The sequence below is a fragment of the Barbatula barbatula genome, assembly GCF_947034865.1.
Source record: "Barbatula barbatula genome assembly, chromosome: 18".
Classification (NCBI taxonomy): domain Eukaryota; kingdom Metazoa; phylum Chordata; class Actinopteri; order Cypriniformes; family Nemacheilidae; genus Barbatula; species Barbatula barbatula.
The window spans coordinates 11900910-11913571 of record NC_136781.1 but is presented as its reverse complement, the minus strand read 5'-3'; the positions used below and the strand labels follow the sequence as shown (position 1 = coordinate 11913571).

The 12662-nt window shown below is 38.5% G+C and overlaps 1 protein-coding gene across 2 annotated transcripts in view; it reads left to right on the top strand.

Moving 5' to 3' along the window:
- The window catches only part of tenm2a (teneurin transmembrane protein 2a), a gene marked incomplete at its 5' end in the record, with an annotated part of 196256 nt that overhangs the window by 119585 nt on the left and 64009 nt on the right, over window positions 1-12662 (top strand). For both annotated transcript variants that reach the window (XM_079480154.1, XM_079480153.1), the window contains one exon: window positions 11527-11779. In XM_079480154.1, coding sequence (XP_079336280.1) covers window positions 11527-11779 — 253 coding nt within the window. The remainder of the gene's footprint in view (window positions 1-11526; window positions 11780-12662) is intronic.

Sequence of the window (12662 nt, the reverse complement as noted above, 5' to 3'; positions counted from 1 at the left end):
CAGTGAAATATTTGATTTGTAGTATACAATTGAATGTGATGTTAGACTAAACTTAGACTAGTTTTATCGGACACACGCTCCACGCCCAAATTTAACTTCCGGTCTGTGTTTGGTTATAATATAACAATTTATTTTAAATTTCATTTATATTAATATTTAATTGTATATTAACTGTATTGAATTAAATTAAAACTACTCAGCAGTTATTGATTCTTTGAGGTCTTCCGAAAGTTTGGTTCGGGCCACATATACATTAGAAACCGTCTATAAAGCACGTGAACAAAATGTATTGATGCTTTTCGCATGCTGAGGATTCAGAACAAAATCTCACCACCTGTAATTTTATTGCTTCACGCCTGGTTAGGACAGATTGTTAGTCGATGTCCCTGAAAAAAAGGTTATTATTTTTCTAGAAAAAGAGGATATTTATGACTAATAAAGACCAAGGTGACAACAAATGGATTTTTGTCCCTGTACTTGACACATTCATTTTAGATTTCAGACAAAGAAGCAAAAAGTATCGCATTCCCCCCACAAGGACGTTTCATACGCAGACATGCTGATTTATGTTATGGTGACTTATTACACTTTCACAGGTTTTGTAAAAATTCCTTTACTCTATATCATTGCCTAGACTGAGCAGATTGTGCGTCTGAGCTGCCCTGCTACAGCTGTGCTCATTCAAAGTAATTAATGCTCTCTCCATGTGCCGCACGGAGTCCTCCAAACTTTGCCCCGCATTCAAATCTGCAATCCAGGGGATATATTTAGCGGAGAGGAGGGAAAAAAGTTGTTAATGTAATTTCGTCTGGAATATAATCTATTGTTAATGGCATTAGCCTCTCCTTTGATCTGCTATAAATCTTTATTACGGCTGATCAGGGGCCCGGGTTCAGGAGCAACGCGATTATAAACCTTTTAAAATGACATTACATCATGCCTCTAATTGGTTTACTGTTTGGTGCAGCAACATCAATCATTTGCAGACTAACCACGCTGTAAATAAATTCACTCCAACACTGCCAGCACCACACTTCTGGGAAGACTCACCAAAAGGATTATGGATGAGAGAAGTTCAAAAATACGAGAGAGGATATAGAAGCGCCAGTGGTGACAAGGTGACCGCTAATAGCTTTATTCAGCCTGTTAGTATTCTCTGTATTTCTCTCTTCACATCTGGGTTGATGTGAAACTTACATTTGCAGAGAAGAAACATTTATTACAACCCTTCAGATACGTTACATTCTATGCAGAACAGCAACAATAACGCTAATGATACTAATAGCACAGTTATTTTAAAGCATTTACAATTATTTCACAATTATTGTTTTATACATTTTTTGTCCGATTGCATCGTGTTCAACTTTTAAGTCCATATTAATGTGTGTCCTAATCATGCTGCCGTTTTATTGTGTGATGGAGACATATTGTGTATTCTAATGAGCTATGTGGGAGAAAACTCTCCTACTTTGACAAATTTTGCAAGCATTGTATTCCAAATGTATCATATTTTGGAAAATGACTGCTTTGGAAATTACAGACTACTAAATCATTCTTCTTCTTTCATATTCTTTGCAAGTTTGTCATATAGTTTGCATCTCCTTGATCCGATGACACATTCAGCTGTGAGGAATTTCAAAGCTTGTAATTAGCCTGAAAATAAACCACTAAATAATTGGCTTATTATCATGTTGCCTTGAGCTTAGAATTTGTTTCATAGAGTCTGAGTATGTTGTAGCAGGGTCTCGGTGTGGCGTATTAAGTTTGCATGTGTGTTTGTTTAAGACCCCGTCCAATTAAACATCCTGTGATCTTGTTGAGAGTGATCGCTGTGCAAGAAATGAAATCTCTGGCCAATGTACTGATTCTAAAGGCATTACAAGAAGAAGAGTACTTTTAAGTACGTATTTTAGTTTGTATGTAATTGTATGTGGACTAAAACATATATATATTTCACTGTGCCCTTAGTATAGTTCACTTGTTAAATCTCTCAGTGAATTGATTCATTTGTTGTGTTTTATTGCTGGTCTGTGCTCCAGTGGGGTATCGTGCACAGCTGGACTGCATCTCTGCCAGTGGGTAGTGATGACACTGGTGACATGCACACGGTGCCACAGCCGTTGCTTGAGCTATAGCAGCTGTCATAGTGGACCTGTGAGTGACAGCCTGTGTTAGCCTGCATACAGAGAGCTCATTCGGAAATATAATGAGAAATACTATAAAAACTTGAATGCATGTTTGTATGTGTGTTACCCTTGTGATGACCAAAGGATAAAATAGTGTGCGAGTTAAATCCGGTTGCAATCCTGATCAAATATGTGATATATTTTCAAAATTGCAGCTGTGCTTGACAGACAGTGATTCACTTTTGTGTTCCACGAGAGAAAAGTCACACAGGTTTCGAGCTAGTTTAGCAATCTGTGGAAGGTGAAATCTAAATCAGATGACCAAAAAATGAAGCAAAAAGCCACCGTGCAACCTACAGGAGGATCAAATGTGTATAAATACATTACCCCACTTGAAAAAAATCGACTTGCTTAAACATCACACATTCATGGTTACACCTCTAGTGTAATGCTTTATACTGTAACACTTGTTAACACATGACATAACACATACAATTTGTGTTTAACATGTGTTTTAAAGCATTGTACTGTACAAATGTACTGTACTGTGAATGTGTAAAATATGGTAACAATCATTCATGGGATCTAAATCTTTTAAGCAAAACGTCATTAGGATGCTAAAATAAAAAAATATTTTTAATGCAAAATAAACTGTATGAAAGCTTACTTGAAAAATAGTGTCTATGAAAAACCTAGTATCTCCAAACTATATTGTTTTTATTTATAAAAACCATGAATCATTATTATTAGTCACCCTTTATGTTTTGTCACTGGGTTTTGCAAATATCTAAACAATAAAAAGCATTAAAAAGTGCTGGTCAGTATTTAATAATTTAGAAAATACAGTGTTTTTTAAATTTTGAGTTTGGACATCCGAGATTTTGGCGATATGTTATAAGGTTGATATCAATAATAGAATGATTGTTTCATTATCTTCTGATGTACTTTATATTTTATAAAGCGCTGCCTACGAATGAGTTCACATCAAAAAATGGATGTTAAACAGTGATGCTCAAATGCATTTTACCAAAGACACCTGCTGGAAACATTGGCACAGCAATTGTACGGAGTGTTGGTGTTTGCGTCGCCTTTCCATTCATTATAAATGGACATCGTCTGCTATTTTTAGCCTCTTTCAAAGTCACATACTCCAGGCAGTGAAATCAGCCATATATCCTAATGCAATGAATGTTTAATCACTGTGTGCTTTGAAGAAACTCTGTTGAAACAATTTCGATGGGACTGGATGCCCCGTTAAAGCTAATGTTATTCTGTTTTGCGGCAGTAATTAAAGACGTGCTGTTGCATAATTGTTTTATTTTTCTGTAGTTGAGTTTTTATGCCTGCGTATCCAGTACAGAGAAGCGTGCACTTGCGTGCTCGCGTGGGTGGGTTTCAGAGTGGGATTTCAAAAGCCTGTTTATTTCCAGCCTGATTTGATGACTCTTCTCTCAAACTGTTATTATTGCTCATTAGAGGACGGGATTGGGCCAAAGAGACTGAATGTGAGGGAAATGTTTAGTTGCGCACAGCTCGCTTACACATTTACTTGTGTTACCCACCAACCAAGCCATGTTTAATTAAACCTCCCTCAAGGATAAACGTCGAGGAGACGGAGTTAAACAGCATGACCTCTGCCCCTTCTCTGTGCAGGCGTCTGAATGTGTCTTTAAGTAAACTGAGAGATGTTTAAGTAATGAATGACATTGTGAATGTGTTGAATCGTTTAATTGAATCAGACCTTCCACAGTTGGTGAACCGGTTTTAAAAGAAAAAAGTTTTGCTAATTTGTTTTAGGTGACCATTTTGAGGAAACTGTGAACAGTTTAGTTTCGGCTTGACGCCCCCCTTTTAAATGCTAATTTTATTTGGTTTCGCAGTAGTAATTAGGGATATACTGTTGCTTAATTGTTTATTTTAATTGTTTTTGTGGTTGTGAGTGTAAGAGAGTAAAATAAATGAAGAGGATGTGAGCAACATTAGAATTAACAACATAACATTAAAGCTAAAGTGAGACGTTTCTGTGCAAGTAGCATCAATAACTGGGATCATAAAAATAAAAAAACATTCTCCATTTTATATTGGTTGGACAACAGGCACCACCCCAAACTCACTGCATTACTTGAACCGATGTTATTGTGCACCACAGTGTTTCGAAGGACACGTCCTAGAAATGGCCTACTTTTAATTGTCTGCGCATTAAACTGGGATAAAAGAAAGAAACAAAGACACACTTCAGGAGTGATTCAGTTCAAATTGCATCGGTCTTGTTGTCTTTACTGTGAAAGTAAGACACAAGGTTAGAGTCACAGGCAGTGTGAGTTATGAATAGTGTTGTTGTAAGAACTGTGGCTGATCATGGTAGAGCCTCTCAAAAAAGAAAGCAAGCAGAAACAAGAGGGAATCGTGTCTCGCTGCTTACTGCTGCTCTTGACCGTGGCTGCTGATCCGGGCATCTTTTCACAGCATCCGACACTCGTGCTGAACCACAGAAAATGTAAAAACCTTTTTTTTCAAAAGCCCGGCCTTGAAAACAAACACGGTGGCTATGTGTTACCCTCTGCCAGTGGGCCCTCCGGAGCTCGACTGTGAAACTAATGCAGTGTACAGAAAGCCAACTCCATCCTGCTCAGCATCTCTGCTCCACTCTGCCCAGAACAGGCACTGTCCCAGGAAGAGCAGGGGGTGGCTTTAAGTGCTAACCTTAGGCAGACCGGACTGGGATCTGCTTTTAGTAAAAATGAGCTGAACCGTGCAGATTTGGATCTGTGTCAAACTAGATGACTGCCATGCTGTGCTTTTGAGACTGGCAACAAACTCCAGTATTTTTTCAAGAAGTATTTTCAGACACAGTCCTCTGTGCACTGATGTACTTAAGTTGTAGGGGGTGTGCATGTTTCCAGCATGCATTTAGTTGTGGGCTAATGCGTTGCTCTCTCAGCCCGAGCAAATGTGAGCGTGTTGGCACGCAGCCCTTCTGACCGTGAGTACTGTCAGATCGCATTACCGCTTGCGAGTAAAAGTGAAAGTGTGTTTTGTGCATTTGGAAGCAAGATGTTTACGATCTGTCCTGCTTTTTAAATGATGTATTTATTGATCGGTTTATCCATGCCATTTTGTAATTCTGTTTACTTTGATATGCAATTAATGATGGTAAAAACGAAAGCACTTTCGGAAATTGAAGGGATAGTTCGCACAAAAATTTACAACTTTCTTAATTTACTCAAACCCAAACCTGTTTGACTCTGTTTCTTTCGCAGAACACAAAACAAGATATTCTGAAGAACGTCGGAAACAACATTGGCCCCATAGACTTCCATTATTATTTGCTTTTAGTAGATCTGGCGAGTAATAATGCAATTGAATGATGGCAAATCAAATGAATTAATGTAAGACAAATTATGACTTCATAAATACGACTAAAACATTTGAAAAACATGAATTTGTAGTATGCATTGAAAAGAATGTACATTTGGGAGATGCAACATCTAATCTGCCAAAAAGAAACTATACAGATATAACTGGACAAATATAAACTGATTTGTCGGTCCATCGCATTTTGTGTGACGGTTGCAGTTGTCTTCATAGAAACTTTTTCGTAAACGGACCCATTGCAACGCTGATGCAATGAAATGGTAAAACATAAGCAGTGTTGTAAAATGTTAGTTGCACAATGCAAAACCTCTCTAGGTGATTGTACGCCGAAAGTACCTCCATCTTCCACTTTATTGCTATTGTCTGCTGCATACAGTACCAGGAACCGGCAGCCAACACGCCACCAGCCCTGAGCTGGGATGTGCTGTATATTACATCCAGCATCACTGCAGTCTGCCGAGAGTAGACTCCTGGCACTCTCTGTGGTGAGAGTAAACCACCTTGTTATCTGCGAAAATTGGCGGGGTGTGGGGGGTGATATGGGGGTATGAAAGGTCTCAGTGGCTGTTTCCTAATTATACTTCTCTATTTATTCACAAGCGTTTTCCGGCGATATCACACTCGCTTATACCTCCTGCAGTCTGGGGCCTCTCTCTGAACTCCTTTATCATCTCAAATTGACGTTTATGGTTTCACTCCGATTGTTTCCCAAGGTTTCTATGGCTTACGTCCAGCGGCTTCTATCAGTTTGTGTTGTCTGGCTACAGGGTGGATGATGTGTGGATGCTAATGTTGGTTTACCTGGAGGCAGAGGTGTAAAAAGAGAACTTTGTGCAGATCTTGAAACACTTTAAAAGCAAAATTTAAAGCAGAAACAAATAGCGAGCACTGCCCTCAAATTGTTTGTATTAGCCATTGAGTTTTATAAAACATTCACGGACAAAGAACCCAGATTGTGCCGCTAAAATAAACCTTCAATTAGTCATTCCAAAAATAAGTGTTTCAGTGTGTGTATAAATCTGTCAGTGTCCTAGAGTAAAGGAGACATCGGGGAGTGAAAAGGACAGCGATTACTGTGCGCTGCGGGTGTGAATTTTTACCCACACACACACACTGAGTTTCAACACAGCTATTTCACAGTCTGCTCGGGATAAAAGCTGATGATGCGTGCCGAGGTTTACGAATGAAGAATGCTTCTCATGAATATGAAAACAACCTTTTCATCAGTCTAGGAACGGCTGACGGGAGACTACACTGTTTCGCCTCTGTCAGTGGTGACTTTTCATTCCTTGTTTTCCCAAGCTTAGGAATATTTTTTTGCTGTTTTTCGTCGATGGTTGTGCTGTTTAAAACATATTCGTGGAGAATCAGTAAAAATAAAAGCAGTGTTACCTAACCTTGAATGAGGACAGACAGATGTAGGAACTTAGTGTATAATATCCCACACGTGATCCATAAGTCTTGTCACCAGGGAGTGGCTGAAGCTGTAGTTTGTCTTTGTTGGCTAGTGTTGTTTTGAATGGTTTATCAGGAAACAGGGAACGAAACACAATACATTGATCGTTCTTTATCTAGCTTGACTAAGAGTAAGTGTCATCATCTGCGATAACAGTCACTTAAATTCTCCTTGGAGACGCCGGATAAGGCTGCGAGGAGCTCTCCTGGCTCTGTTGTGTATTTATATTGCAAGTTCGCTTTTAAATGAGATTAAAGTGTTGAGCCAGTTTTTAAGCTAGTGTTAAAGTGGCCTCGTGCACAAACTCACTGTGTCGGAAAAGCTTCTTTAAAACTGTAGATTAACAAAAAACACACTACTCATAATCGACACTACTTTACTACCAAGGTACACTTATAGAAATGTAGGTACAGTAGCTGCACTACAAACTAATATTAAAAAATGTCATTCGAATCCTGTGTGACTTTCTTTCTTCTGCAGAACGCAGAACCACTGAGACGTTTGTCAAAATATCTTCTCTTGTGTTCCACAGAACAGAGAGTCATAGACAGTTTTTGAACGACATGAGTGACTAAATGATGAAAGAATTGTTAATTTATCAATTAACTATGCATTTAAATGACTTGAAAGTTTTTAGTTGCTCCTCAACACTGAAACTTTGTATCGAAGACCATGTGTGTATGGCTAAGACTTACTGGGTTCTAAGTATTTTGCTGTCCTCAAATGCTTCTGCCTTCAATGCGTGTCTGTGCATTTCCATGATTGTGTGTGCATGCGTTTGTGTGTGTACACATCTCAGGAGAGTATTTGCATGTATATTGGCAGATGTTAGGAGTCTCTCGCAGGTTAAGAGGCCACCCCCTTCCCCGCGCAGAACATCTGTACACTGCCCGCTCTCAAACCGCACCTGGGCCCAAATCAGGCCGCATGGCCCGGATTTACTCTGATAGCAGCATGCTGACGCGGACTTTTACTCCAGCCACAGGGAACATGCCTCTAGAGAAGAGAATGCATTCATCTTGTGGCCCCAGACAGCCATATATATAGTGTTACAAACTAAAGCACCCTTAAACAGAAGTTAACAATGTCCAGACCTATTTCCAGCACACCGTAAAGAGCTAATGAGTGACAGGAACTGAACTTCATTTCACCTTAGCGCTGCAGAATTACTTTTATATTTATGTAGAGCATGTTTGAATGGTTGAGTGTGGAAATAGCCTGTATAGTCAGACATATCTGTCTAATTTGGTTCTCAGGGTGATTAAACACTCCCGTTGCAGTTAAAGGGAAGGTTTTACCCAACAATGAAAGTTATTTGATCATTTACTTTCTCGTCATTTAAGATCTTTGACTTCGCAGAACACAAAATATTTTGAAGAATGTTGGTAACAAAACCACATTGGCCTCCATTGACATCCGTTGTATGGGAACATGTAGACTTTTCTCAAAACATGTACATGTACAGGTTTGAGTTTATATTTTTGGGTGAATTTATCCTGTGACAAATAGGTAGTGTTGGCCAAATGTTTTTTCTTGATTGCTTTAAGTGAATGAATTACTATAAGTGGGATGTGAAAGATAAATATTTTCGATCTTTTCCTAAATTATCGTATGACTGTGGAAGACCTACAATTTTGAATATCTTAGTCTCATGAACATTTAATCTGATTATTAATAGGTCTCCCCACAAACACTTATTGCAGCAACCTGATACAGTCAATATGTTTTTGTTTTCTAACTGCAGTTTGAGGATCCGTGACACCTGACTAGAATTTTTCAAACACCAGCCATTTAGAATTGAACTGGCAATTTGAACCTGCTCTTGGCCATGTTTGTGTTTGGTGTGCATCAGATGGTCCATTAATGGTCCATCGGTGTAGATAGAGTGGGTTTTATGGTGCGAAGATGCGTTTAGATAAAAACAGCAGAGATGCACTGAGACTCGTCCATTTCCTCAGCTCCGCTTCACTGATCAACATGTCACCCACACACAGAGCCACTCCGCTCAGATCGGTCCTGCGTGATCTCACCCAGTCTCGCTCACCAGATTTAGACAGGGGGTCAGAACCCCATCACCCACCCCATTGAGTCTGATCGCCCAGGATCACACCCAATTCCCAGCATTCAGAGATGGGCTTTGCCTTTATTCTATGTTTGATCTGGCCATAGTTTCCAATTGTAATGCAGCGAGAAATAGCAGATTATACGTCACGGCTGTTCGAGGCCAGCGCTGATCCACTTTACTTACACTTATATGCATTCTTATACACACGCAGTTGATCCATTTTCTTTTGGATTTAGATGTTTTGTTTGTTAATAAACTTTCATAAAATCTTTCATGAATTTAATCCCCCTTTCTGTCTCTATTTGTCGCACTCTCGTTCTTTCTGTCACTTATACACATCCGTATCTTGTAGTCTTTGGCACATTATGTTTTTATATTGTTTAAAAGACAACAACAGGATTAAAGAAGAGAGAGGAAGACTTTGTATTTGCTGTAACAGATTAAGCCTCTTTCAGAGAAAATACTGGCTAAACCGGGCCAGACAGATGAAAAACACAAAAATCTGTGGTAGTGTCGCTGATGAATATGAGCTCGCTACGAACCTCTGTATATTTGTGTGCTAAAAAAAGAAATTAATCATATTGCAATAAGCCAATGGGGGCAACTTATTAGGTTTGAGAATGAACAATTATATGTATTAAATATTTTCTTCCGAATTAATCCCAGAGGTTGACATTTTTTAATGGTAGCTGTCAAGCATTTGCAAAACAACACTGCTATGATTGTACTTCCACAATACTTTGGTAAGGACTGATGGACATTTACATTTATTCATTTGGCAAAGACTTTTATCACACAACTTATAGTTAATTTAAGATATGAGCAATTCAAGCACTATAGATGTGGCATTTTCAGTCAAAACTTGAATTCTCAGAGAAGGTATTTATTACTGATATATTTAATAATCTGTCCAGATATGAGAACAAGATGTGTACAACTAATCAAAAGAGAGAAAAAAAATGTGTTATGGATGTGACAATAAAGAACGCACATTTTTTAGAGACAGCACCATTTGTAGGACTTTTGTGAATTAATAATTTACAAACCAGAGGCAATAATACCCAACAAATGGAAAAGGGATGGCTCTTCATATACCACAAAAACAAGTTTCTGTGTTTCTGGAAATCAATGTGACATCACAGGCATTTCGTAGTCTTACAAAAAAAGACGTCGGTCTGATCACACCAACCTCATATCTTGCAATTCACCTGGTATAAAATGTAAAGGATTAAAAATATACTTTTCCGATTCATGTATGTTTTAACTTGCCTGTTGGCCCTACATCTACTCCCGCTGATGAGACGTATGACAGCGATAGACAGGAGCTCAGCCTGTGAAACCCCGTTTCAGGCAACTGTCACGGATCAACAAGCTCGAGATAGGCAGCCTGAGAAAATGGTTTTGAGTGCTGCCTCGTAGAAACCTTGGTTTGCGAGGTTCATCTTTATTGCATTACTCTGTGTATCGTGGGAAAACATTATTAGTAACATGTTTGAAGCTTCTTGCTTGGTCTCCTGCTCTCGTCTGATAAGAGAAATAGATTTGACATGATTGAGAGATTTGTTTTCTTTTCGTTTTATAATTACATAGCAGGTAATTCACAAGCGCCCCGGGTTACCTCTTCAAAGGAGCCCTGAAGTTAAGAGCTGACGCCTGCTGTACTGTACGTGGACATGGTTGTGGTGTAAAATAAAATATGTTTTAGTGTCACACAGAGAGGATTCTTAGACGCACGCTTCAGGTTAAGGCTGAATTAGGGATTACATTGAGGCAAACCATGTCAATTAATGCTGGTGGAGACACAGCATCCTGCAACGCCAACACATTTTAAAATACAAGCTTCGTTTCTGCTTAGTGTCTTAACAAACTGTGTGGCTGAGTGTTTTTCGGGGCTTCTTGCCGCCACCAAGCACGTTCGCCTCTGAATTCGCCAAGAAAGAATAACAAAACACAAACAGCTTTGGCAGGCTGTCATAACTGAGAACGTCCTCCTTCCCTGATTTGATGTTGAGTGTGATTGCACGTCACCTTCGCACCGCTGTTATTTCGTTCGCGTTTCCTGCATCGGTGAGCACAGTGGTATTGACGTACTTTTGACATTGACAAACAAAATTGATTGACGGCCTGATACAGGACCCCCTCTGTAGGATTCTGATGCCACGCTGGAAAAATCTTTCTACCACGTCCCCTAATAATAATACTTAGTTTGCTTGTTTTAAAAGTTACACTACTAAAAAAATCTAAAGGAAACGTTAATAATGCAAAAAATATGTATAAAATATTTTTACAGTTGCCTTTAAATATATGTATTTGGTTTCACAAAATATAAATAATATATATATATATATATATATATATATATAAATTGTGTGTGTATATATGCAGTAAATAATATACAGTAAATAATTAACAATATACAGTATAGAGTTTGTTGAAATATTGTTCAGGTAGGGGTGCCATAGACCAAATATTTTTTGTAAAATTTATTCCTTATCTTTCCCCAGGAGCTCCAAACCATCACAGTCAGTCAACCCTGCGGCCACCCATCCCTCCACCACACAACCACCAGACGCTGTCTCACCACCAGTCCTCCGCCAACTCCCTGAACCGCAACACGCTGGGCGGCAACACACTGGGTGGTCGACGCAACCACATTCACGTCCCTCCGACTGCCCCGGGCGATGGACCCACCACACCCGAATCAGTGCAGCTGCAGGACAGCTGGGTGCTCAACAGCAACGTCCCTTTGGAGACCAGGTCAGTGATGACTTTCAAACCACCCACTTACACAGGACAATAAATGACAGCTTTGGATGGATTCATGGAGTGTTATTGTCACCGTAAAAAGCATCAGCATTCCTCACAGTATTCCTCACAGTAAGGAGGATTTAAATAGCCGGTTGTATTCAAATTCTGATGAAACTCTTTTCTGTGGTTCCCCAGGGGACAAGATTATTGAGTGCGATGTGCGGGGAAACTTGTCTTTATCCAAAGTGGTGTCTTTATTAAAATTCAAAAAGTGTTTTTGGTTGGTTAGATGCAATAACGGTATTTTGAAGAATCAACGCTTGTCATTTGAAAACAATGAATTTTTGACCTATTTCTAGACTTATTTCTCAAAGTCGGGAATTATTTTGTTTAATAATGCATCTTTTGAGAGGAAACCTTGCATCTTCATATTGTATCTCCATGACATTTTCAAAAATAAATAATTACTATTGCTCACCCTCAATTATTTTAAATATATAATGATAATATATTAATAATAATAATTAAAGAGTTGATTTTCAAAGATGTTTTTTTATTTTGCATTCAAAGTAATATCAACTCGTTGTTTTGAATAGGTTACAAAAACTCAGGAAATACAGCTGCAAACTAACACAATAAAACATAATAAAAACATAATAACATGATTAAAAAAATAATTAAAGGCAGACTTATCTGTTGTTGCAATTTAATTCATCATGTAATTAATAAAAAGTTAAATTAAGTAATATTTCCTGTAAGGTGCCCGTTTTGAAGATACATTTCTATTAGTGATAGTACCAAAATTTGGCATCATCTGTAAATCTAGAAACTACATTCAGACAAAATTTAGGCAGTGGTTTGTTTTCTTCAAAACAAAAATAGAATCTAATGA